Source organism: Tiliqua scincoides, chromosome 1 (assembly GCF_035046505.1).
Source record: "Tiliqua scincoides isolate rTilSci1 chromosome 1, rTilSci1.hap2, whole genome shotgun sequence".
Classification (NCBI taxonomy): domain Eukaryota; kingdom Metazoa; phylum Chordata; class Lepidosauria; order Squamata; family Scincidae; genus Tiliqua; species Tiliqua scincoides.
Window position 1 is genome coordinate 161,227,582 of NC_089821.1, and position 25,590 is coordinate 161,253,171.

The 25,590-nt window shown below is 42.7% G+C and overlaps 3 protein-coding genes across 5 annotated transcripts in view; 1 reads left to right on the forward strand and 2 right to left on the reverse strand.

The window, feature by feature from the left end:
* Positions 1–10,095, forward strand: part of ADAM17 (ADAM metallopeptidase domain 17) — a 29,976-nt gene extending 19,881 nt beyond the window's left edge. The window contains exons 11-19 of the mRNA XM_066612096.1: positions 670–822; positions 1,184–1,383; positions 1,520–1,623; positions 2,171–2,305; positions 3,821–3,951; positions 5,640–5,718; positions 6,800–6,888; positions 7,513–7,569; positions 8,121–10,095. Of these exons, the coding sequence (XP_066468193.1) occupies positions 670–822; positions 1,184–1,383; positions 1,520–1,623; positions 2,171–2,305; positions 3,821–3,951; positions 5,640–5,718; positions 6,800–6,888; positions 7,513–7,569; positions 8,121–8,474 (1,302 nt within the window). The 3' untranslated portion in view covers positions 8,475–10,095. The remainder of the gene's footprint in view (positions 1–669; positions 823–1,183; positions 1,384–1,519; positions 1,624–2,170; positions 2,306–3,820; positions 3,952–5,639; positions 5,719–6,799; positions 6,889–7,512; positions 7,570–8,120) is intronic.
* IAH1 (isoamyl acetate hydrolyzing esterase 1 (putative)) lies at positions 10,069–18,394 on the reverse strand. 2 transcript variants are annotated; one of them, XM_066612106.1, is made up of 6 exons: positions 18,215–18,394; positions 15,289–15,341; positions 14,607–14,755; positions 13,418–13,579; positions 11,980–12,101; positions 10,069–11,203 (listed from the first exon to the last, which is right to left on the reverse strand). In XM_066612106.1, the coding sequence occupies exons 1-6, from the start codon at positions 18,296–18,298 to the stop codon at positions 11,021–11,023; spliced, it is 753 nt and encodes a 250-aa protein (XP_066468203.1). In that variant the 5' UTR covers positions 18,299–18,394; the 3' UTR covers positions 10,069–11,020. The 2 variants fall into 2 exon arrangements, with proteins under 2 accessions (XP_066468203.1, XP_066468212.1); XM_066612115.1 differs by lacking the exon at positions 18,215–18,394 and adding an exon at positions 17,891–17,959.
* A 2,002-nt stretch (positions 18,395–20,396) lies between these two features.
* The window catches only part of CPSF3 (cleavage and polyadenylation specific factor 3), a 29,097-nt gene continuing 23,903 nt past the window's right edge, over positions 20,397–25,590 (reverse strand). For both annotated transcript variants that reach the window (XM_066612170.1, XM_066612163.1), the window contains 2 exons: positions 21,415–21,511; positions 20,397–20,869 (listed from right to left, as the gene is read on the reverse strand). In XM_066612170.1, the coding sequence (XP_066468267.1) occupies positions 20,765–20,869; positions 21,415–21,511 (202 nt within the window). In that variant the 3' untranslated portion in view covers positions 20,397–20,764. The remainder of the gene's footprint in view (positions 20,870–21,414; positions 21,512–25,590) is intronic.

The window sequence follows — 25,590 nt, forward strand, 5'->3', positions numbered from 1 at the left end:
AAGCCTTGGGGAGCCCATGGGTCAGTGCATGACTTGGCCAAGCCCTGACTCCACTTATGCTGTCCAGATTCATATGATGACTAGGATGGTTTCTGTCTCTGGGCTAATTGGAGCAGTGTTTCTCAACTTTTGTCCCCTGATGTACCACTTTTCATGGTCTATCTTAAGTGCTGCCAATATAGGGGACATTGACCTATGACCTGCGCCTTCCAGTCCTGTTGAGCGGAAGCTCCGAGGGAAGGAGGAAGGTGGGAAACGTTGGCACTCTTTCCACCCAGCAGCTCACCAGCTGATTGTCAGCAACATTTCCAACAATTGGCTGTTGAGCAGGAGCCTACCTGAGGTGGAAACTGATCCGCCAGCCAAAAATAGGCTTGGGCAGTGGATGTAGAGCTTCCTGAGGAGTGTCTGTTTTGCATACCACTAGACAGCAGCTCAAGTACCACTGGTGGAGAAATGCTGCTATAGATTTGTAAGCTTCTTCAGTTTATGAACTTGCTTTGTGCAGGGGTGACTTACAGTGTCTTATGGAAAAGTTATATTATAATTATTAGCAGCATCATTTATAATGCTTTTTCACATGCTTGTTATTGTAATCTATCAGTTCCATTCTGCCTGAAGTGCACACACTTCTGACCCGTATCTTTTTCTTTTGATAATACCCCCAAGGAAGCTGACTTGGTTACTACTCATGAACTGGGACACAACTTTGGGGCGGAGCATGATCCTGATGGCTTGCCAGAGTGTGCTCCCACTGAAGACCAGGGGGGAAAGTATGTCATGTACCCAATTGCTGTGAGTGGGGATCATGACAATAACAAGGTATCTTATCTGTTTAAGCTAATTTGTCTGTACTTTTATAGATGGCTCCCCATGTTTCTGAAAGTGGGTTCCTAAGTAGAGGTGTGTTGACTTCATACTTGCATTTACTTCAAAGACTTCAAAGACTTGCATTTTCAAACTTAATATTTTTGGCAAGCCCTGGTATGGAAGGAGCAAAAAGGAGAGAAATCAAGAATGATAGATAAATGAGGATTAGGCATTGGAATAGGAGAGTAGAATCAAAATGGGGAGCAGCTGATGTGGTAGGAACCTTGTTTTGGTCTGCTGTCTAGTTTCTGAGTCCTTGCATGTGTATTTCCTAAACTGGGTGTTTGTGTCTTTTGCCCCTTTATGTGCTCAGATGTTTTCAAGCTGCAGTAAAGAATCCATTCTCCGAACGATTGAGACCAAGGCCCCAGAATGCTTCAAAGAGCGTAACAACAAAGTCTGTGGCAACTCCAGAGTGGATGAAGGTGAAGAATGTGATCCTGGTCTCATGCGTCAATATGATGATCCTTGCTGCACATCTGACTGCAAACTGAAGGAGAATGCAACATGCAGGTGAGTGGACAAAAAGCTTGCATCATAGAAAATCACACTCTGCTTCAGATTACCACAAACATATTGAATGAATGCATTTTTCTGTATTATGTACTGAATTATTGGTCACTTACTTCAGTTCATTCTCCCCTTGCAGTGATAGGAACAGCCCTTGCTGTAAAGGATGCCAGTTTGAAAGTGCTCAGAAGAAGTGCCAGGAAGCCATCAATGCTACTTGTAAAGGAGAGTCCTTCTGCACAGGTATATCATTGTGATTTGTTTCGTATTGTGTCTCTTTATAATTTGTTAATTGCCATTAGGACAACTTCTGTACTATATCTTAGAATAAAGGAGCTGGGTTGCTAAGTGTAATGAGAGATTTTAAATGGTATCTCTTGGAATGATGAATTTTTGCATCATGTGCTTCTGCTTTCGGAAATGACCTAAAAACATGCCTGTAGTATTACGATGAGGAGCAACAATATTTTGCAATTTTTGCAACACAACCAGCAATTTGGAAAAACAAGCCTGTCTCCTTACAGAATCTTGAGACCTTTTTCCATCTTGCAGCCCTTTGAAGACAAAGGAACATTATCTAAATGGCCAATTGAGGCCATTTCAATAAAATCTCTGCTATTTTGTTGTAAAGCCCTGGGAACTTTAACAAGTTCCTGAATGATCATTATTGCAGTGTAGTGATGAAATCTATGTCTTGTCAGTATGTACTATTGCGTATTAAGAGTTGGCATGTTACCTTTCAAAACATACATATACCAAGAGTGTTTTGTCTTGCTAAATCTGTTCCTAGGCAATAGCAGTGAGTGTCCTCCCCCTGGGAATGCACCAGATGATACAGTCTGTGTGGATCTGGGCAAATGCAAAGATGGAGGATGCGTGCCATTCTGTGAGAGGGAGAAGAACCTACGGTCATGTGCCTGTAATGGTGAGAGAGAACACAATTGCTGAATTTCACATGGAAGTAGCTCCTCTTTAGAGTCACTTGACTTGGGAAAAACAGCTGCTCTTCCTGGAGCTTTAGACAAGGATGGGATGAAGGAGACTCGCAAGCAGTTTTCCTTCATAGCCTTAGTCTCTCTTGTTGGAGGTGGGCAAGGTCTTTAGGTCTGGTATTGGGTTCAAAATGCTATTGGTGCAGCATCTGGGTTTTCAGTTTTCAGTTGAATGATCAACATGAGGCTTTGTTTGTGAAACCATCTGTTCATTCTTCTCCAGCCCAGTTGGGGGGCAGAGTTGGTGGAATGTTGTGCTACTTTTGAGCATACAGCTAAGAAAAGTGCCAGTAAAAAGTGCAAGTTGAAATCCTAACTGTTTCTTTGTCGAAACAGATTTAAGCCGGTAAGGTTTCATTTCTCTTTGTAGTATTGAAATTTGTACTATTGAAATTTGTAGTAATTGACTCCAGAAATATATGTCCACTTTATGGTTTTCAGTTGTGGCAGTTTAGGACCTCTCCTGCAGTGGTCATAGTTGTGTCTAACATTACTTATTTGACACACTCATGTGTTTAATATGATGTGTCTCATGATAACTGGATGGAATTTGTGTGCTGAAGCTTTGGGTGGAAAAGCTATGGTGGTTTTGGAGCTGTTTTTCTGCTAATGCACGGAATTATTTGCCTGCTATTTCATCCTTAAATCCTAACTTTGGTATCTAATGTGGTATGTTCCAGTTCTACTCCTTGAGTCCAGTTAATTGTGATGGTACAATTAGTTCTCATTATCTGCTAGGTTTAGGTTCCTGGAAACCCTAGCGGATAGCAAATTAACAGATGACAAACCATTGATTCTATGGGTTCAGTAGGGGTGGGGTACCCATGGGGGGAAGGGACACCTTCCTTGCCATCAGAAGAAGCCAGCAGAGTGCAGCAGGAAGTGCCAAAGTATCTCTGAATGCTGCAGAGACCTCCCAGAGGCTGCAGGAACCTTCAGAATGGCACCCACAACCAGCGCAAGACTTCTTTAAAATGACTGACAGAAACTTCTGCTGGTCATTTTAAAGGGGTCCGTGCTGGTCATAGGCACCATTCTGAAGGTCCCTGCAGCAGTGGAAGGTCACTGCATAGTTGGTAACGGGAACAGAGGCGCAGATAATGATAGAAGATAGCAATTCTGCCCCTCACAGATAAGCAAATTTGCATATAATGAGAACTAACTGTATTTGGCACCTTTCTTGTTTGTCTTGGACTGATCAGGAGGAAAACATAAAAGTATTTGCAAGTGGGACCAAGGCCTGCCTTGGATATCTTTTTATTCCCTTCCCCCTTCCGGCATCTAATGAAACTTGCAACTTTCAGAAAGTCTTGAATACTACGAGGAGCATCTGGTAAGACTAGGACAATTGTTAGGAATTATCTGCATGAGGAAATTACTCCTCTTCATGTAGGAAATAACACAAAAACAAACTGTGTGGCCAGAGTTGTTGGTTTGCTTACTTTCAGAAACCGATAATTCCTGCAAGGTCTGCTGTCGAGATGAGCATGGGAGGTGCAGCCCGTATGTTGATGCCAACCAGAACTTCCTGTACTTGAGGAAAGGAAAGCCATGCACGGTGGGATTCTGTGACATGAATGTGAGTACGTGCATGTGACTGCCCCAGCCTTCCCCCCAGGCATATTTTGGCCTACATCTGATGGCACTAAACACAATATTTTCCGTTTTTACTTGTTACGAATTGAGAATTTTTTTAAAATGCCTTTATTAGTTTTCAAATACAAAATTGTTCTATAAGACTGTAGACCTAACATCATAAAAGTAATACGTTTTATTCATAAACCATAAAGTAATTGTATGTAGCACAACAACGAAACGCACAAACATGCAGAATTGTCCATTACACATAATTAATATATAGAACAAGAATATAGAATATATGTACCTTAGTCTAGCAGTCTCTCCAAAATGAGGGATCTTGAGATATTGGACATGGAATGTCATAAGAAGAGCCCCACTGGATCAGGCCAAAGGCCCATATAGTCCAGCTTCCTGTATCCCACAGTGGCCCACAGGGGCCTCAGGGAGCACACAAGATACCTGTATCCTGTTGCCACTCCCCTGCGCCTGGTATTCTGAGGTAGTCTATTGCTACAACCAGGAAGTTGCACGTACCCATCATGGCTTGTAACCTGTGATGGACTTTTGCTCCATAAATTTGTCCAATCCCCTTTCTAAGCCAAATGTCATTGCCATATCCTGTGGCAAGAAGTTCCACATCTTTAATGACAAAATTAAAGAGAGATCAGATATGAGAAAAATGTTTCTAGTTTAGTCTAGTTTCTAGTTCTAGAAAAATGTTTCTTGCCCAGGGACAGCCTATGTTGCTGTGATAGTTTCTTTGTTGTATGCCATATTGTATGTCAAAAGTTCTTTGACAACACAGGCCAACACACATGGTGTACCAATTCCTGTGTATATTTGGGTTTCTGAGTCCAAAAATGGCATCGGTTTTGCCCTATCACGTCTAGTTTTGGAGATATAGTATAGCCTCATTAGTGGATGGTTCAAGCAGCTTCCTCATGAGGAAGCCATGGTGTAGGCTTGCCCCCATTAGAAGCAGACTGGCTCCTTCCTTCCCAAGCAGCCTTGACCAATCCCAGGATGCCCAGGGCGAGGGGCACACTGGGAAATGTAGTCCTTGGGGCGAGGTTGCACATGGAGAGAGCTCCATGATGAGATGCGGCACCTCTGCCTGCCCAGCCAGCCTTCTCTCCCACCTCCCCCCAGCATGTTTCACAGCCCTCCCAGCCTCACGCTGCCCCACCTACCTCGTTCACAGCTGCAGAAAAGTAGCAAGTCAGCAGGCAGCACGTGCAGCTGAGCAGAGCAGCCTCTCTCCCCAAGATGCCTGGTGACGCCCCTGGAGGCTAGCCACACCTCACCAGGAAGGCGGGACGCACAGATTGAATACCTCAGCCATGGTTCATTGTACTGAGGAAAGCACTGTTTTAAGAACACTCTGTATTTCTGCCCATGCGCAGCTGTCGTCCAACTCTTACCACTATATGGCTTTTTCTCATAAGCTGCTTTGGTATTATTACAATAGCACTGTTAGTACCAAGTTATCAAGATTGCAATAGTTCCATAACACATTTGTTAAAAGTATAGTTAATATGGACCAAGATATTATAGCAAACTCCCAAGTTTTGCTGCAGTTAATGGGGCTTTTTTCTTCCTACCATGTAAAGCATCTCTTGTTCCTTCCTGATGGCAGGATTGACACTTTGCCTAGGATGATTTTCTAAGCAAGTATTTGTGTTTCAGGGTAAATGCGAGAAACGAGTGCAGGATGTGATTGAACGTCTTTGGGTTTTCATTGATCAACTCAGTATCAATACATTTGGTAAGCTAATTCAGCATCTTGAATTCCACAGGTTCTGTTCTTAGGCTTGCTGCCTTTGTTAATGTCTTGATACATTAAAAATGAAAGATGTAAGAGTAGAGAATGATTTTGTTTCAAATATGAATAATAATTTTTAAATGGCAACTTGTAAGTGGTAGTGGTGATCATTGTGGTTGTGCTTGTTTTGATAAAGTGCCAAACATTATCTTTATATAGAGGCAACATAATGTTTGGCACTTTATAAAAACAATTTTTTTCCTTGTGCATTATTTTAGTAATTCACAAGAAAAAATTCCCTTTTGAAGATCTCGAGGTTCATGAAATGCTTCTGACCTCTTAACAGATTCTAATCTGTGCAAGCAGTTGAGTAAACACAGAATCCTATAGCTAGTATGTGTGAGCTCCATGATCTTTAAAAAAAAAAGCGCCACATTTTTGTGACTGAGTTTACTTTTCTTTTGAAGTATAGTACATGGAAAGTGTTGTGTATTTTCAGCTTAAGAATAAACTTTATGTTTGAGGTAAATTTAAACATATGCTGTTAAGTTTTATAAGGCTTATTAAGTATGCTGGCAGGTCAAAAGAATTAGAATGTTATATTTAATTTTGTGAAGACAACTGGCCATCTCTTAACCAAATGAGAAAAAGAATTCATAGTAGTCTTTGAAGATAAATCAACCAGGTGATTTAAATCTTACTGCTGTGGAGTCATTGAGCTTTGTTGCCTGCTTTAAGAAGTATGCATATGACTTAATTTTTTTCCAGTACAGGTAAATCAGGACTCAATTTTGTCTCCAAGCATATGAATCTATTATAATTTTATAAATTGGAGTATAATAAGGTACATGGCAATAAATCAAGCCTTGAAGAATTAAGGGAGCATTGCTGTTCTTGAACACTGGGAGAAATTGTTCCTGAAGATGGCTTATGTTCCAGCATTTAAGGATCTTGAATACATAATGGTTTCAGTATGGAATAAATTATGTGATTCTATGACATCAAATAGTCTATTTGTAGAGTTAAATTTAGTCTTAACTGTTTGAGATTATTATAAATTGTGGATTTTTCTTTTTTTTAACAGGAAAATTTCTTGCAGACAACATAGTAGGATCTGTACTTGTTTTCTCCTTGGTTTTTTGGATTCCTCTAAGTATTCTTGTCCATTGTGTGGTAAGTTAAATTTAAATCAAAATTAAACAATACTATAAAACTTGAGTGTGCTTTTGATATGCACTTGGGCAGAAATATAGTCTTATATTTAGACAATTAAGATTTAATTCTTAAGTGAATCGGCTTATGTGAGATATGTAACCTTCACCCATTTGAGTTTTTCTTACTAACATGATCCTGGAAATTCAAACTGCTTAATATGAGGATGAGTAAGACACTTCTCCACCCCACCCCAAAAAGAAACCTCTGGGAAGGTTTGACTTCTAAAAATGTGCTGACTGAGCTTGTCATTTAAATGTTTTAATATTTTATTTACTTGGAGGTAGGGAGAAGTGAGACTGTATTGTATGAAGGAATTGAGTGCAGGAGAATAGCATGGCTTATAAAATGTTCTAATTAAAGAACCAGGCTTGTGATTTTTCAGGTCATCTTCTGCTTAGACCGCACGCCACACTATGTGACTAGCAGCTTCTGTGGGTAAGCCAGCTGCAGTAACATCTGTGCTGGCTTTTTGTTTCTGTTTAAAGCCTAGCTTTAAGGTAGATGGGTACTGGAGAGGGTCTGTCTGTGCCTTGTAAGGAGCCTGCTCTGGAGTTAACTTGCTACATTTCCCTTTTTTAATAGGACAAAAAGTTGGATAGACAGTATGAAGAGAATACCAAATCTCTGTTTGGCCCCAGTGTAAGTTGTGAAGAATGTTTTCCGTATTTGTGTTTTGAAACACAGTCCTGATAGAGCTTTTTAAAGAACCAAGCTTGAAACTTTGTATGAACATTGTTTCTCTGACAAAGTGCATTTTTGTAAAACTGGATGTATTTTGAGTCCTAAACCTTCTTTCTACGGCCTTTGTTGCCTCTTGAGTGCATGGCATACGATATACACAAGTATACTGGCTTGTTTTCTATAGATTTACTTTAATCTTACTGTTCTTTCTTACTCAAATTCAGTTGGCTAACTTAAAAATTTTTTTGCTTCAGTTCCATAAGCCGTGTATGTGTGTGAATACGTGTACTCTTACAATCTCTTGTCTGTCTCGCTGTCTCTGGGATTCAAAGTAGGAGTGTTTACTCTCTTGATTCAATAAGTTCCTTCAGGTCAGAGAACATGTTCCCATCTTAAACATTGTTCTGAGTGTGACTGCCAATGATAAGAGGTCTGGGAATCTAGTTACCAGTGCAGCTTCAAAGAATGACCAGCCATGTTCTGGCATAACTGTTGCTCATCTCTTGCAGAATGTTGAGATGCTCAGCAGCATGGATTCAGCCCCTGTCCGAATTGTCAAGCCACCTCCTGCTGCGCCATCTACAAGTAGGCACCAGCTCCTACAGCCTGTTGCTCCAGTGCCTGTGGTAGCAGTGGCTCCAAAGCTGGACCACCAAAGAATGGACACTATTCAAGAGGACCCAAGCACAGACTCTCACATTGAGGAGGAGGACTGTTTTGAAAAGGATCCTTTTCCAAACAACAGCACAACTGCCAAGTCCTTTGAGGATCTTACAGATCATCCTGTTACCAGGAGTGAGAAAGCATCATCCTTCAAACTGCAGCGCCAGCATCGAGTAGACAGCAAAGAAACAGAGTGCTAGTCTCTTGCTGCCTTCTTGGGATGTTGACTCTCAACATGTAAAATCATGTTCAGTTAGTTGATCTAAAAGCATTTCATTATGGAAATATCAGTTGTATCTGTATATATATGTATTGAGTAGGAGGAAGAAGGAAGTGACCTATTGCAGATGCTGGCCAAGTGTATGATCTTCTGTGGTTTCAATATATGAGTGTTACTTTGGGGGGGGGGGGAGACACAACCCTAAAGTCCCAGAGTATATTGAAGCCCTTTGAATTTTTTTCTTATAGTCATGATTTAAACATTTCCTTCAGACTATAGTGTAGAGGCATAACCTGCCTGACACTAGACTTGTGTGCATTAATGTTTTTATAATGTTCCTTCTTACAGTTGAGCAGCACTGCTTGAGAGGCTTTTTTAAAAGAGAAAGGACCCAAGGTGGAAGTGATCATGATTAACTAGCTGCATTGAAGCCAAAGCGTAGTCTCTTACCACCTTTATTAGATCATTCACCAGTACAGGTGCCCTTAAAAACATTGAAAACAGTATTTTTCTTTTTAAAATAATGATTTGTCCTTGTTACTTAATTAACATTTCTGAAAGGTACACGGTGTGCCTGGAATTAGCTTTTAACTGTGCCTTTTGACCAAAATCCACCAGACTAAGGTGACAATAAGCCTCACTGATTTTAGTGGGAATGTGTGCTGGGTGGTGGCTTCCATTACAAAATGAAGTGGCTAAAATGTGTACTGTAACTTCTCATGCAGCAGTGTGGGGAAAGACTATTCCAGTACACTGAAACAAAATGCCTGCCTGCCAAAACTTAAGGGGTGCTGATCATGGCTTTCATGTGATATAGCTCTAGAAATGAAAATTCATAATGTTTTTCTAAAGTATATTGATGTGCACTGTGTAGGACACCTGTATGTTGTCTGAACTGCACTCAGCGCTGCATTTGTTTTGACTCTGTCTCATTCTCAGCAGATTATACTTGCTGGACTGTGCATTTTGGCCCCCAGTGCAGTGAAGGGAAGTTCCCAGAACAGTCTGCTGCATTTGGATTTCTGCACCCTACAGCCTGGTGTGAACAGTTCTAGCCTTTTAGCCAGAGAACTGCAAGCAGCAACAGCAGTGTTCCTGTTGCTATTTTCATGGAGGACTTTCTACCATTTCCTTCTGTTTGGGAGGAAGTAAACAATGGGTATGTCTCTTCCTCATAATCTTGGCAGGAAGAGAATCAGTCACGTCTGTAGGTGTGCACAGACCACAAGAGTGAAAATGACAATGTATTTCAGCTTGGAATAGGTAGCTTGCAGCTGTTTCTTCACATAATCATGTTAACTTTGATTTGTATAAAATGTGAGCAAATAATACCTGAATCCAAATGTTGACTTTAAAATACAAAAAGTATCATAATCAAAAAAGCCTAATTATGAAAAAAACTTCTGTTTCATTTCTGATAGAGATTTACCAACCCTGTGACAAATGTGCATCTTTCATGGATACTTGTTACACTAATACTTGAATGTGCCTTTTTGGTATTTGTACCTATAGCTGGGTAACTTTAGATTTCATACATAGTAAACTTTTCGCGAGACGAGTGAAAACTCTCAGGAAAAATAAAAGGATTTTTTATTATAGAATGAGTGCTTTATTTGAAACCTAAGGGGCATAGTGATAAGTGGAACTTGTACAAGAAGGAGGCTAATGTCCTTTGTATGGTAAGAGTATGTTGAATTAACTCTTGATGTGACAACGAATAGTCACAAGGATATTGCATGTGAGCTGACCTCTTAGGTTAATACACATTCTGCACCTCCCTTACATAGTAAGGAATGACAGCAGTATAAGTTACATGTCTTCTGTTAAGAGAGCAGGGCTGCTTCATTTGCTATTTCAATTGATTTTTTAGAACAAAGTTGCTACTGCGTTATCTTCAGGCTGCTTCTTTGTGTGCACCTGTAATTGGGAGGAGGCCAAAGAAGAAAAGCCCCTGCCACCACAACAGAGTAGTGGTTTAAGTTCTCTCTTAGTGCAGCCTTTGTTTCTTTTATTTCAATTTATAGATAAGATCACAGAAGTATGTAAGGCTATAGTATGAAGTTCCAGTGAGTGCAGCATGCAGTAGGTAGGAAGTTACACCAATAGGTACGGAGTCCATCAGTTACAGTGGCCACCTTTTTGTTTCTGGGCTAACTTGAAACGCTAGCTGCAGCCTTTCACCATATGGTACCTACTCCCATGCAAACCTGCCCAGGCCTTGAGATTAGCAGCAGAAGTACTGCTGAGATCAATTTGCAGCTGTCAGAGTCAAAGATTTTCAGTGGCAGTGCCTCATCTAGGGAATATGTTGCCCAGGAGAGTGAGACTGGTTTCCATTTTAACATTTTATTTCAACATAATTCAATTACCCCTTAAAAATTGAAAGTTAAAAAACATACTTAATGGTATCCTGAATGTTATCTTTTGTTCCCTTTTGCTGAATGCTAATTAGTTTAATGAAAAAAGGCTGTAGGTGTTTCACTGTGAAAGAGGATTTTTCTAAGTGTACGCACAGTCACTGTTGTATTAATCATGAGAACTTCCCCGGAGACTAGCTTCAGGGTGGAAATTATCTACATCACGCCAGTAGGGAAGCAGCATAGGGAGTTTTGATGTTCTTTGTTCCAGGACAGACCAAAGCTGGTTTGCTAGAAAATTATTTCCTTCCCCTGATAAATGAAGTCCATCAGACAGATAGCGGGAGAAGTCCTAGAATGGAGATATTTTAAAGGTTGTAAATGGCTTCAATAAACTTTTAGAAAGGAACTGAAACCAAGAGTATTAGGATAGCTTCAGGAGGCAGTAGAAACCACAAATAACATACATCTTAATACTGTGGATGTGGTCCTGGAAAACACAATGCTGTGTCAAATAGTAGTATTAGAGGTAATTACAACGTTATTGTAATACAGATGTGTTCTCAATGCTCAACTCACCAGTGCATTAAGTCAGAGACTACTGCTGCTGTCACCCTTCCTACATAATAGTGGTGGAAGTTCATGGGGGGAGCTACTCCCAGGAGGATGAGGCAGGTTTTGATTCAACCTCGGGATTACATCCTTGCTGAAGAAGGCATCTAGGGCAGATGGCCTTACCTGCTGTTACCCCTCCCAAAGCATTTCCTAATAGCAAGCAATTGGCCCTCTGCTAGCCAGAATACACTGCTCTCACTGTTGCAGCACTAGCCAGAATGTGTAGCTTCCACTTGCTGAAAGCACAGTGCAGATAGCTGTTCTTTTCCACATTGAACTTTTGAATGGTTTTATATATTATTGAAATTACAGCCATGCTAAAGAGTGCTACAACAAAACAGTGTTATAGGAAGTATTGCTATATGATTCTTAAACATCCCTTTGTTTCAACTAAAGCAATTACTGTCCCAGATGCACTTTGCTACACCTTGACACGTTAGTACATGCCGTTTCAAACAATGCATTTTGAAAATTCAGTTCTTTTTCTAGTGTGAAAATTCCTCCATACCATACCTGATTGTTTTTTTGCATAAGTGTCCACAGATCAATGACAGCTATGCCACAATCTTCACCTACTTTAACACATGCCTTGGCATACTCTGCAGTGATGGAATTGAGGCGGTTTAATTTTTCACCTGTTGAGAATTGAAGACAAAATTACCTAAGATGGAACAAATTCAGGTTACAATAAAGTTAGCATTATGAATACAGATCCAATCTAGAGTTCACTTGAGTGCAGCTTCTCATACTCAGTGCTCACTCTCTTTGGCACTTATGGTGGTAGATCTCCCAATCCACTCTCATGAGTGCTGATAACGGTGTTGCAAAAAGCATGCTACTGTCACATGCTGCAGGACCACCAGTGCAAATGGCCAGAGGCCCCTCATGTACCAACAGCCCACTCAGGTTGCACCGGAACAGGTAAGGTGGCAGGAGTGGATCGTGTGTAGCCCAAGGGAGGATAGGAGCAAGGAGCAGATCTCAGTGGTAGCAGCACACCAGGATTCCATCCCGCATTCTCAGCTCCCTGAGGCTCCTCAGATTTACACCAGCTGAATAGTTGGCATAGGTCCACAGACACCCATTGGTGGTTTATCGGCTTACTGAGAGGTAAATAAGAACTATTTGGCTACCCTACCACCACCACAGGATGCACTCTGTGCTCCACTTGTGCAGCTACATTACATAAACTGATGGGGAATTACACTTGGGCCTAAACTTGCCAATATTTCAGAGTAGGAAAAAGTATTTTCTTACTGTTCCAAAGCATTAGCCAATCAAAACGTTTTGCTTTATTTTTACTGAGTGGTTAATTTATTTTCATGGCTACCTACTTACTTTGGTAAACCTTTATTGGCATACAAAAAGTCCAACAACAATAACAAATAATAACAAGGCAAAGAGATACTTTATCAGCTAACAACTTCTGGCCTTTGCCATAGAAACTGCCTCCAGAAATTCTGCCACCAAAATGGTGATGGAAGGGGAATAATCACTAAGAAGGATTGGGAAAGGATCAACAAGAGAAGCAGGAAGAGGAGAGAGAAAAGGGCCAAGTAGGTGGGACCTGAGATTATGATGGGCAACACACAAAAGAAGAATATGATCCAAAGTATCTGGTTCAACTGAACAAAACAGACATGATCTACTTGAATGAGGGATCTTAGAAAATCTCCCTTGGTGTATTGCAGATGGAAATATGTTCAATCTCGCTAACATGAAAGCCCTTCTTTTGCTCAGATTAATAAATTGGACGAAATAATTCACAGGGCGGCCAAGGGAGGGGAGCAGTCTGAAGAAAAGGGGTGAACAGGTCAGATTTTCATGGCTATACTGTGCACACATACTCACAGAAAATACCTATTAACAGTCACTTTCCCTAGAACACACAGTACTCAGATTACTCACTCCAAATCCCAAATGCTGGAGAGTCAGGAAGAACCTCTTTTACCTTTGGCAATACACTCCTTTTCCCAGGTTTTTTCATGGAGGGGGGGTGGTGCCACCAAAATAATTTTATCTTCTGCAACATCCACAGACTTTAGATATTGTATCATACTCTTCAAATTGTCAGCATACTCCTCCAACGGAACATGCTGCTTAGGATTCATATCTGTTCAAGGAAAATAGTTTACATTCCTAGTATAACATTACCTTCTTGAACTGCTTTACATCTAACATAGTGTGTGAACTGCTTTACATCTAACATTGATGACAGCTGCTCATCAATACACTATAATAAGCAACAATTTCCTGTGATCAGAAAAGTGATTTTTAAAGTAACTGACACACGTTTTACATTATGTACCACCATTTCTGGGGATAACAAACTGGATGAGTACAATCTCCTCATGGTGCAAATTCAGTGACTGTGTGCGGAGGATTCTCATAGAGCTCACCTCAATAAAAGTGATTTGTTCAATCATCAACTCCAGGCTGCTACTAATTTTTCCTTCATGTTTGTAACTCAAGGGTATCTGCAGGGTAGTTTTGAAGTGGGATTCATTGAAGTCTCATCTCATGAAGCCCATGGTCTCATCTCAGCCCTAGTCACTGAAGGCATCCATAAGTTGCAACCAAAGGAGGTGCGCAGGGCACAAAGCAGAAGGACAACCTTCAAACCACAATGAAAGCATTTGCTTTGTGCCACTTCCCAGCTTTCGGTTTTCTGCACAAGTACCCAACTGTCTACACACAAATCTACCATCCAGATGTGTAGTACCTCTTCCCACACATTTGGCCACAGAAACAAGTGATGGCAAAATCCCTTGTTAAGGTTGAAGAGTCAAGGAATGTGAATACAGATCCAATTTGAAAAAGAGCTCACTGTACAGTAAGATTGAGCTAGCAGAACTGGAAGTCTTGAGAAACTAAGGCCCAAATCCTAACCAACTTTCCAGCACTGGCATAGCTGTGCCAGTGGGACATGTGCTCCATCCTGCAGTAGGGCAACACTAACAGAGGCCTCCTCAAAGCAAGGGAATGTTTGCTCCCTTACCTCAGAGCCGCATTGCCCTTGATGCTGGAAAGTGAGTTGGGATTGCACTCTAAAAGACTTGAAGACAACATTATCTACTGTGACCTAATAAAACCCTTTGACAGAAAGCAATTGGGGGCAAAAAGAGTAAAAACTACTATACCTTTTAAAGCGCTATCATTGGCTCCAAAAAAGACGGTTACTGCAACTGTGTTCTCAGCTTTAGAATCTTTACCAATTAATCGTGGAAGAACAATTTTCGCCCACCGTGTGTTATAGCCAGAGAGTCCACGATTCAGAATGTCACATTTTCTAAAATGGGCATATAAAGCAATGTCATCTGTAACATCACCATTCTGAAAAGTCAAGAGATTGGTTGGATACCTCTTTGCGTCTCTAGCTTCATAACCCCTCCCCCCACCCCAATAACTTTTCACATGGTTAGACCTGAATAGGAAGAGCATTGCATATTTCAAAGCATATGCCTTTATATCCACCCAGAAAGTCTTTCACACATTTTCTGACTTGTTTGATTTTGGGGGTCTGTATTGCCTGCATTAAGCAAGGAAATTATTTCTTAAAAACAGAGCCTTCTATCCAAATTTACCAAGACATAGCTCAAGTTTGAATACAAGCTTGAATTACATTTTCACTCAGCATTTGCCACACATCTCAGAATTAAGGAGTGGAGGAAAAAAACAAATCTGAGACATGTGCCAGTTTGCCCCAAACCAATATTGGCTCGCTTTAAAAAGAAACAGATTAAAGAATGTTAAGACATCTCATGGAACCTGACTTGGAAATGCAGCTGAAATGCCATTTTTGATATATTTGATATGTCTTACCTAGCCAATCGGTGAGCAAGAAATGCTCCCCATCCATTTACTTGAAAGGAAAACTAGAAGGAAAGAATAAGCATTTCAGTATTCAGTATAAATTATGCAATTTGTTTGCTTTCCCCAGCATAGTGGTAGTGTTGGGCTATCATCACCCACAAAGGCAAGCTGGACTGCTTTTAAATTGGGTCAGGCCAAGGCTGTTCACTAGAGAGCAAAACGGTGCAACTTTTTGCCTTCCAGATGCTGCCATGGCGCTATGCTGAAGAATCGAAAGCACAGTTTACACAAGCAACAGACTGAAGTGCTAAAGCACTTTTTGAGTTATTTTGTCAAGTTTGAAAGAGGTTTGCCTGTTTTGATGCTTGCCCGCAAAAACATTTCTGCTCCCTGAATGTAGAATACTAATATTTCAGGGAGAAAGATTAAGCAAAGCCCCATTGCAAGATCTAGAAACTATATAGCAACACCCTCAAATCAATAAAGTTCATCTGAGAATCCTAGAGCAGCACTCTGTGTAGCTTTACAAAAACGTAGGCTGGGGCTACTGCTGGGTCAAGAGTTGTGGGGGGGGGAGAAGGAGAGACAGTGGACTGGACTAAAAGCACAGGAAACTGCCTTATGCAGAGTTAAACTATTGGTCCACCTAGCTCAGGGGTGCCTAAACCCCGGCCCTGGGGCCACTTGCGGCCCTCAGGGAGCCCCTAGTCTCCAATGAACCTCTGGTCCTCCGGAGATTTGTTGGAGCCAAACTGGCCTGACGCAACTGCTTTCAGTGTGAGGTCAACTGTTTGACCTCTTGCGTGAGCTGTGGAATGAGGGTTCCCTCCACTGCTTGCTGTTTCACGTCTGGGATGCAGCAGTGGCAGCGAAGGAAAGGCCAACCTTGCTTTGTGCCAGGACTTTTATAGGCCTTGAGCTATTGCAAGACCTTCATTCATTCATATAAGTTCATCTTTAATATAGTCATTTATGTAAACTTATGTAAACTTATTCAAATTTTAAATGTAAATTACTTCTTTTTCCCCCCCTGGCCCCCAACACAGTGTCAGTGAGATGATGTGGCCCTCCTGCCAAAAACTTTGGACACCCCTGACCTAGCTCAACAGGGAATGGTAGCAGCTTTCCATGATTTCAGAGGGGTACTTCCCATTGTCTCACCTGGAGATATTTCCCAGTGAAGTATCTGGAGATACCAGAGACTGAACCTGGGACCTTCTGCCTGCAAAGCATACGCTCTACCACTAAACTATAGCCTGCCTCCCAAAATCACTGCCCCCCCCATTGTGACTTTTCATTGCACCCTTACTTGCAGTCCAAAGTACTAGGAAAAAAAGGGAAAGCCAACTTCATTGTCTGAGGATCAAATAACACATTACATGAAATGCATCACTGAACCCCCCCCTTATGTGTGGGGTTTTTTTTAGGTTAAGTAAAACTGGGGGGAGGGATCCACAAAGCAGCCCTCAGCTGCCCCATAAATCCACTCCTGAGAGTTGGGGAATCTTCCAGGTCAGGACAGCATGTGGCACAAGGGACTAATGAGGTCTAAATCCTCCCACATGGGCAAACAAAAGTGTCTTCCGTTTGCAAAAAACAACTTGGGATGCAAGGCAGTATAATATAGTGACTATATTAATTACATGACTCTTCCGGAGGTCTTCCATCAAAGGGACTGATCAGGTCCATATCTGTTTAGCTTCAATATCTGCTGATCTGAGAACCTGTGCACGTTATTGTGTACAAACTGCTTGTGAGCATATTGCAAACACTGAGTGAGTGGCACTGCAAGTAAACTGGACAGGAATTTCTCTAAAACCACACAGGGCACTGAAATACTTCCTGGTAGGCCAGCCTCACAGCTATCTAAAATGACCAACACAATTCTTCTGGTAAGTGTCTCCATAGAACCGACAGGAGGGTCAGTTTGAAATGCTAAAATGACAAACAGCATGCCCTCATGCTTAGGTTTCCATCTTCCACAAACCCATTCACAAGCATCTTTGAATTTTGAGTCACTTTGACTTTCTAGTACCAGTGGTAATTGAAGTGGTGTCTGGTGGTACACACGTGACCCCCAGAACTCCACCACCTGACAGCAAGACCAGCAATGCAAAGCAAGAAGCAGTAGCAGAAAGCTCAGCTCAGTGTTCGATGCACACTTGAAAAAGCCTTCCCACCCTCCCGAGTCTCTTACTAGTGTTTGTCATGCTGTATTGGCCTCCCAAACCAGAAGTAACTGGTGATGACATCAACTCCAGTTACTTCTGGTGGTACTTCCAACAGGTGTGACCATGTGCAGATCCTCCTTTGTACACTCCAGGAGGAATGTATCATCAAACCAGCTTCCTTCTTTCAGGTTTGGATTCCTTCCAGAGACCTCTAGCAGCTACTTCACTAAGGGTACAATTCTATTCACGCTTACCTGGGAATAAGCTCTATTAACAATAATGGGACTTACTTCTGAGTAGACAGGCATAGGAGTGGGCTCTGAGGCTGCCATTCTAGCCACACTTACCTGGGAGTAAGCCCCACTGGCTCTAATGGCGCTTACTTCTGAGTAGACATGCATAGGGCTGGGCTCTGAGGCTGCAGTCCTAGCCATACTTACTTGGGAGCAAGCCCCATTGACTCTAATGGGGCTTATTTCCGAGTAGACATGCATGGGATTGTGCTCCGAGGCTGCAGTCCTAGCCACACTTTCCTGGGAGTAAATTCCACTGAAGTCAGTGGGGCTTACTTTTGAGTAGACAGGCCTAGGCTTGTGCTGTTAGCCAGCAAGTGGGCCTTTCCCCAGTGGGCCCTCCCCGCTCCACTTCCTGCTTGTCAGCATACAGTAAAAGGGGGGTGGGGAGAAGGGCAAGTGGAAGTGCAGAAGGCGCTGCTTTGCTGGTGGGTTCTGGGGGAAGAGGCAGAGGCGGGGGGGGGAGATGACCTCAGTGATGGAGTCCCCGAAGAGAAAGATGCGGGGCCGCAGGAGCAGCCGCCCGCTGCAGGCGCCCGCCTCGCTCAGAGCCATGGCAGAGCTCCTCCCGCAGCGCCTCCTGCTTCCTTTGGGCTTGGCAACGCCCCGGCGAGGCGGGAGGAGGAGCCACACGCGGGAGCAGCAGCCGCAGGGGGGGGGTCATTGTCAGAACAGCCTCTGCAGTGCCCTGGAAGCCTCCCCGCTGTGGGGCCACTTCTGGCCAGCGCTGCACTGTGCTCCAGTGTCCCTCAACGCGTGTCCTCTGCTGTACCACTTCACATGACGCCCCGCCCGCTGGAAGTACCACAACTGATGATGACATCATCATCAACTGGTGCAGACATCATCACCAAGTAACTGACATCATCAGCTACTTCTGGGTTGGGAGGCCAGATGCAGCCCAAGAGGTGGACAGGAGGGTTTTTTGCCTGCTGAAAAGCATCCTTCGGAGCGCTGCCTGCTGAGCCAAGCCTCCATCACTGTTTGTTGCATGGCATTTCTGGTCTTGCTCCCAGGCCGCAGAGGTCCTGCAAGCACCACCAGGCACCAGCTCAAGTACCACTGGTGGGACCACTTGGGCACCAGTGGTTGAGAAACACTGTTGTAGGATTTATCTCCCAGTTTAACAACTTGGCTAGTGCACGCCTGGATTTGTAGCTTGTAGGAAACCCCTGCTGTCATTCTAGCTTCAGTAAGAGTGAAACAGATGAGAGGATTTTAATGTGTTTTCCAAATGTAGCAGTATCATAATGAGCACTTGCCTTGTCTCATACGTATTTCTTCAAACGTCCGCAGATGCAGGAACCTGCCCCCACTCCAATAACTAGAGGTGGGAGGCAAGTTTTATTTTTTCATGGATTTCAGTTTTCCCAAAGTTACAAGTGCAAAAAGCAGTGTTTTCTGTTTTGATTTGAAACTTATAATCATTTTAAAAGTGTACTAGGTAGGTGATATAGGGTCCAATCCTATCCAGCTTTCCAGCACTGATGGAACTGAACCAACAGGGCCTGCGCTGTATTCTGCAGTGCGGAATAGTCAAGGAGGCCTCCTAAAAGGTAGGGGAATGTTTGTTCCCTTACCTTGGCACTGCATTGGGGCTTCCCCAGTGCTGGAAAGTTGGATATGATTGGGCCCATAAGTGGTATTGTGTCAGCAAATGCAGCCACAGGTCATAACCCATCCCCCCCAATTAAATAATAAAAACCAAATATAATGGATTTATTTTTTCCACAGATTTTGGGTTTTTTTATTCAAAAATGCAAAAAGTGCAGAAAGCGCTTTTATGTGTTTTATTTCGTTATCGCTGTTTTCTCCCACCTCTACCAATAACACCAGATAGAAGACATTCCTTTCCATTGATTCACTCTCTCAATAATTGGACTCTATTACAATCATAACAGTACAGGCATATTGGAGTCCTCGTGACAACAGTGGATTGTGTTTGACCAGTAACAGGAACTTGACATTTGCCCACTATTGCCACATAACTAGGGACAAGAGAGAAAAGTGTATGTAACCCTATGCCACAGCCAGGGTGTTAGGTCTCTCAAAAGTGCCACAGGTGGTAGTCTTCTCGTTATGACAGGCTAACCCTTCTGGAATCCAAGATTTCTGTTCTTTTCCACAAGCACTTGTTTTGGCTCCTAACTCTTGATAACATGCTTGCTTGTGCTACATTAGAAGAAACTAGGGCAGGGGTTTTCATACTGGGGCGTCACAACGCCCCAGTCTGAGGGCCCTGGCCTCTTTCCCTTTAAGGGGCGGGGGCAGGGAGGAGGCAGCAGCGCGATCCCCAGGATTGCACTGCTCAGGGGGCTGCAGGGGCTTGGCTGCACTTACCAGGACCTCCTGCAGCCTCCTGGGGATGCAGGGAGCCCAGTGCGACCTTCTGCAGGGCTCCTCAAAGTTTCAAAAGTGAAAGTGATCGTGCTCCACTTCCAGTTTAGCAAAAGTGGGGCGTGATCGCTCTGCTTTCGCTTTCAAAGCTTCAGGGAGCCCTGCAGAAGGTCACGCAGGGCTTCCCGCATCCCCGGGAGGCTGCAGAAGGCTCTGGTAAGTGCAGCTAAGCCCCCGTAGGCCCCTGAGCGACACAATCCTGAGGATCGCGTCACTGCCTTTCCCCCGCCCCCACTGCCTCCCCCCTGCAATGACTTTGAGTGGCTCAAACTTTCCAAGGGAGTTTGAAAACTGCTTAACTAGGGTGTCTTCCTAAATCTCCGTTAGAACTAGTTCCATCATTTGCAGTAGCTTACATGCACGGAATAGGTTTGGGAGAGCTTGTAGTTAATGAATTCACTCCCTCTCTAAATGAGGAGCATGAGGACACTACTGCATAGTACACTAGTGCATAGTACAAGAAATTTTCTGTATTATACAGAAAACAGCTATTACAATGTTTGTTTTGGGATAGTTTAATGGTTAAGAAACAAGTAAACATCTTTTGCTAAACATAAAAAAGGCAAATAAATTGAATAGTAAAAATTATTCTATAGTCCTCAATATATACAGTGGTCAATCAGTCTAGTATACAGGGGTAAGGGCATCATAGAGTCGTTGTGCAGCCAGCTCCACCATTTCCCGAAGAGTTTCATCATCATCTTCACATCCAGGCTCATGATCAACAGTCTAGAACACAAGCAGATACATAGTAAGGTACTCCATCTACTCCGCTGCAGATACGGAAGGACGTTTGGATGCCTGTGTTGCCCACAGTATAATTCTTATTAAGGCCCTAGTTTATTAGAACATTATTGGCTGTTAAATAAAGCAGCATCTTCATATCCCTCCATAAGAAAATGCACAGATACAGGTACAGTAATCATTCAGAGTATTTACTTGCACATGATACAAATATATTTTTAATAGTAAACATCTTTGAGAACTTTTGTTGGAAAGTGGATCAAAAATTCAATATTTTTACACTTTATGATTCTGTTTTTTAAAAACTAAGTTATAAGAAAGATTACCCAACAGAGAAAATATTGAAAGTGGGAACCAAATATTGAACGGCAAGACATTTGGAAAGGGCAGTTATAAGGCAACACAGACATATTTAAATTAACAGATTTAAAAAAAACAACAACACCTTGAGGGCTTGGCTTACATTTCAGAGAAATTGCACAGCTGTATAAGACAACTCATGTCACAGTATCAAATATATATATACATACCCGTGTATCCAGTGAAAGATTTGCCGTTTTCCCATCCACAGTGATGCTTAAAACGTTATCTTCCTTTGCACTTACACAGTCCTCTCCAAATATGTCCCTACAAATGAAAACTCATTGTTACAAATGTAGTAGCAAACCAGTTCACATACCTACAGCATACACTGTTCTGAGGGCATGTATACTAACTTAGTTTCACACAAATTTATAAAAAGAGTTTACATTAGATCGCTAAATGTAAAAAAAATTATTTCTGATTGTTTCTGTGTTTTTAATATATGAAAGGTCTATAGCCTTGTGGATTAGTTTGGATATCTTTAATATATTATAAACTAATTTTCTTGCTATGCGTGAATTGTATAGTAATCCATAGTAATCCCAAGGAACATGGACAGACTGATTTTCATGTCTGCGGCCTGACACAGAACTCTCCATTTCTGCAGGAGCTCCAGAGCTGCTGAAGAATCAGGTAACCCCATTGTGGAGCTACTTCTTTTACTCAAGGGAAGGGGACAAACATCCCCTTCACCTGAGGAGGCAGTGGTAGCTGCCTGAGGTACGCTGGATGCTGCAGCAGCTGTTTTTGCGGCTGCGGCAGCCCCACACTCCGGACAGCTCAGGAATGGGCTGTAAGGCAGCATTCTGTATGGTTGTACAAGAACACATGAAAGATACTGCACACCCACCAACCACTGCAGGCACTCGTCTATAAGTCGTTCCCACAGATAAGTTGAGGGCAGGTTTTGAGCCAGCAAATGGAATTTTCCATGACCCTCAGATAAGTCGGGGGTTAAACTTAGGGGGATGTCTGACTATATTTTGTCTGATTTTACTCAAGGCCAGATCCTGAAAAATAACCCGCCACTAATTGTTACCTAAGAACTGTAGTCTCTAATTTATTAAAAACATAGTAAAAGATCATAAGATACATTTTTATTCTTTTTAAATTCTGGTCCATCACCTTTTTGTAAGCACTATCAGAGTAAGTGCACTGTAAACAACATACCAGTAAAACAATGGTTCCCAACCTGGTATTCATGTACTCCCGGGGACACTCAACAGGACCTTTAGGGGTACTTGAAAAAGAATGGAATAATGGTAGAAAAATGCAGGTCATGCTCCAGAATGCCTTGCAAGGACCAGCAAGGCAGGAAGGGAGGTAGCTAGTTGGCTGTGAAAGCCCCACCAATAGCTAGTTTTTGGTCATCAATTCATGTATGAACCAGTGATTGAAAACCAGCACAGTAAAAAAGCTGAAACATAATATGGAAAGTGATAAATCACCCAGAATTTCTCAGCACACTTCTAGTGCAAAACAGTGCAAAGGCAGTGTCTTCTGTTCTTCAAACAGATAAAAAGAGAAGACACTGTGATAAATACATGAAGTTTGGGCTTTCACAGAGAGGAGATGAGGGCTCATATTATTATTTACAAACATTTTGCTAATATGGAGTGTACAATTTATGGAATTGGGCTGCCAAGGGATATGCAAGTGAAAAAGGTTGGGAACCACTGCAGGAGAACCAGGAATCAAATCCACCTTTAAGGTGTCTGGTGTGTCAAGCCAGAAGCTCTACGTACAACATACAACCCATAACACATAACTAGGAGCGTGCAATTCAATTCACAGAAGAGAGATGCAGCTGCATATATTTGCAACCCTTTTTATTCAGAAGTAGACCCACTGCTTTCCATTGGTGTTATTCTTAAGTAAGGGTGCACTGAATTGTAGCCTGCTTCAGATGGAAAGGAGGATTCCCATCCTGGTGTTTCAAAAAACAGACCTGCTTTGCAAGCATTTGCCAAGCAGAACCAGACTGCAGCAGAAGGAAAGAGAATAAAAGGTTAACAAATTGCTTCCAAGGAGCTGTGCCTGCCTGCCGCTTGAGAAGCTTGGTGCCTGCCTGCCCTTGAGAAAGGAAACTTTTCAGAGTTGAAAGGCTTTGCCCTCTGAATGACCCGGAGATCAGGCTAAGTGAGAAGTGGAGTTTGATTACTTGGCAAAAATCTCAGGTACTATAGGCCAGTATCTACGGTTAATATGTCATGACCACCAGTGAAATGTTGTGCACGTTGTATGTGCGCAAAACATATCTCAGGGTTCCATTTGGAGCCCTGTGCTATCACTGCTGCGGCCACAAGCCATTTATGTAAGCAGAAGGATAACTCAGGCTACAATCATAAAGAAGGATAACTCAGGCTACAATCATAAAGATACAGGGAGACAGGGTTGAGCAGTGAAGTGGCTAAGTTTGCAGACGACACCAAACTTTTCCGAGTGGTAAAGACCAGAAGTGATTGTGAGGAGCTCCAGAAGGATCTCTCCAGACTGGCAGAATGGGCAGCAAAATGGCAGATGCGCTTCAATGTCAGTAAGTGTAAAGTCATGCACATTGGGGCAAAAAATCAAAACTTTAGATATAGGCTGATGGGTTCTGAGCTGTCTGTGACAGATCAGGAGAGAGATCTTGGGGTGGTGGTGGACAGGTCGATGAAAGTGTCGACCCAATGTGCGGCGGCAGTGAAGAAGGCCAATTCTATGCTTGGGATCATTAGGAAGGGTATTGAGAACAAAACGGCTAGTATTATAATGCCGTTGTACAAATCTATGGTAAGGCCACACCTGGAGTATTGTGTCCAGTTCTGGTCGCCGCATCTCAAAAAAGACATAGTGGAAATGGAAAAGGTGCAAAAGAGAGCGACTAAGATGATTACGGGGCTGGGGCACCTTCCTTATGAGGAAAGGCTACGGCGTTTGGGCCTCTTCAGCCTAGAAAAGAGACGCTTGAGGGGGGACATGATTGAGACATACAAAATTATGCAGGGGATGGACAGAGTGGATAGGGAGATGCTCTTTACACTCTCACATAATACCAGAACCAGGGGACATCCACTAAAATTGAGTGTTGGGCGGGTTAGGACAGACAAAAGAAAATATTTCTTTACTCAGCGCGTGGTCAGTCTGTGGAACTCCTTGCCACAGGATGTGGTGCTGGCGTCTAGCCTAGACGCCTTTAAAAGGGGATTGGACGAGTTTCTGGAGGAAAAATCCATTATGGGGTACAAGCCATGATGTGTATGCGCAACCTCCTGATTTTAGGAATGGGTTAAGTCAGAATGCCAGATGTAGGGGAGGGCACCAGGATGAGGTCTCTTGTTATCTGGTGAGCTCCCTGGGGCATTTGGTGGGCCGCTGTGAGATACAGGAAGCTGGACTAGATGGGCCTATGGCCTGATCCAGTGGGGCTGTTCTTATGTTCTTATGTTCTTATACAGCTCATAAACTGCAAACAAGAGCTGCATATTTTAAACAGTTTAATCCAGGGCTTTCCAAACCGGTGTTGCGACACTCCAGGCAAAGAGCCCTGGTCACTTTCCCCTTAAGGGGCGGGGGCAGGCAGTGACGCAATCCCCAGGACTGCATAGCTAAGGGGGCTGCAGGGACTGGAATGTACTCACCAGTTTCTGAAGCAGCCTGTTGGGGACGTGGGGAGGCCTGAGAAGTTATCCTTCTTGTGAAGCACAATCACTCCACTTTCACTTTTTAAGCTGTGGGGAGCCCTGCAGATGCTCGTGCAGGGCTCCCCGCACTTCCCAACAGGCTGCTGCAGGGACTGTGAGTGCATCACAGTCCCTGCATTCCCCTTAGTGATGTGATCCTGGGGATCGTGTCACTGCCTCCCCCCCACCCCTGTATGAACTTACTGTGGTTCAAACTCTCCCTGAGAGCTTGAAAACCGCTGGTTTAATCTGTAGATTAAACACCACTTTAGCTGATTAATCACTAGGGCCTGATTTTAAACTGGCAGAGCAGGCTATAATTAAAAGCACTGTGCAAATAGGAAATGGAAATATCAAAGATGGCCTCTCACACTGAGTGGGAACTTTAGTTTATTAAGCTATACTTAACATAAAATTGCACTAACTTCAAAAAGGCACTTTACTGAAGTTTTAGGCTTTATAAAAGTTAACATTTATATTGATCAATCTACAAAAGGTATATTTAATCAGCTGAACCCCTTGCATACTCCTTGTATACATGGACCAGAAAATGCAAACACAACATAATACAAGAACATTGACAATATCACTCTGGATCTGTAGAAAACTCCTTTAGAAGTTATTAAAGAACAACTGAAATTACTGGATACACAGATAGTGATAAGGTTCTTATTCTTT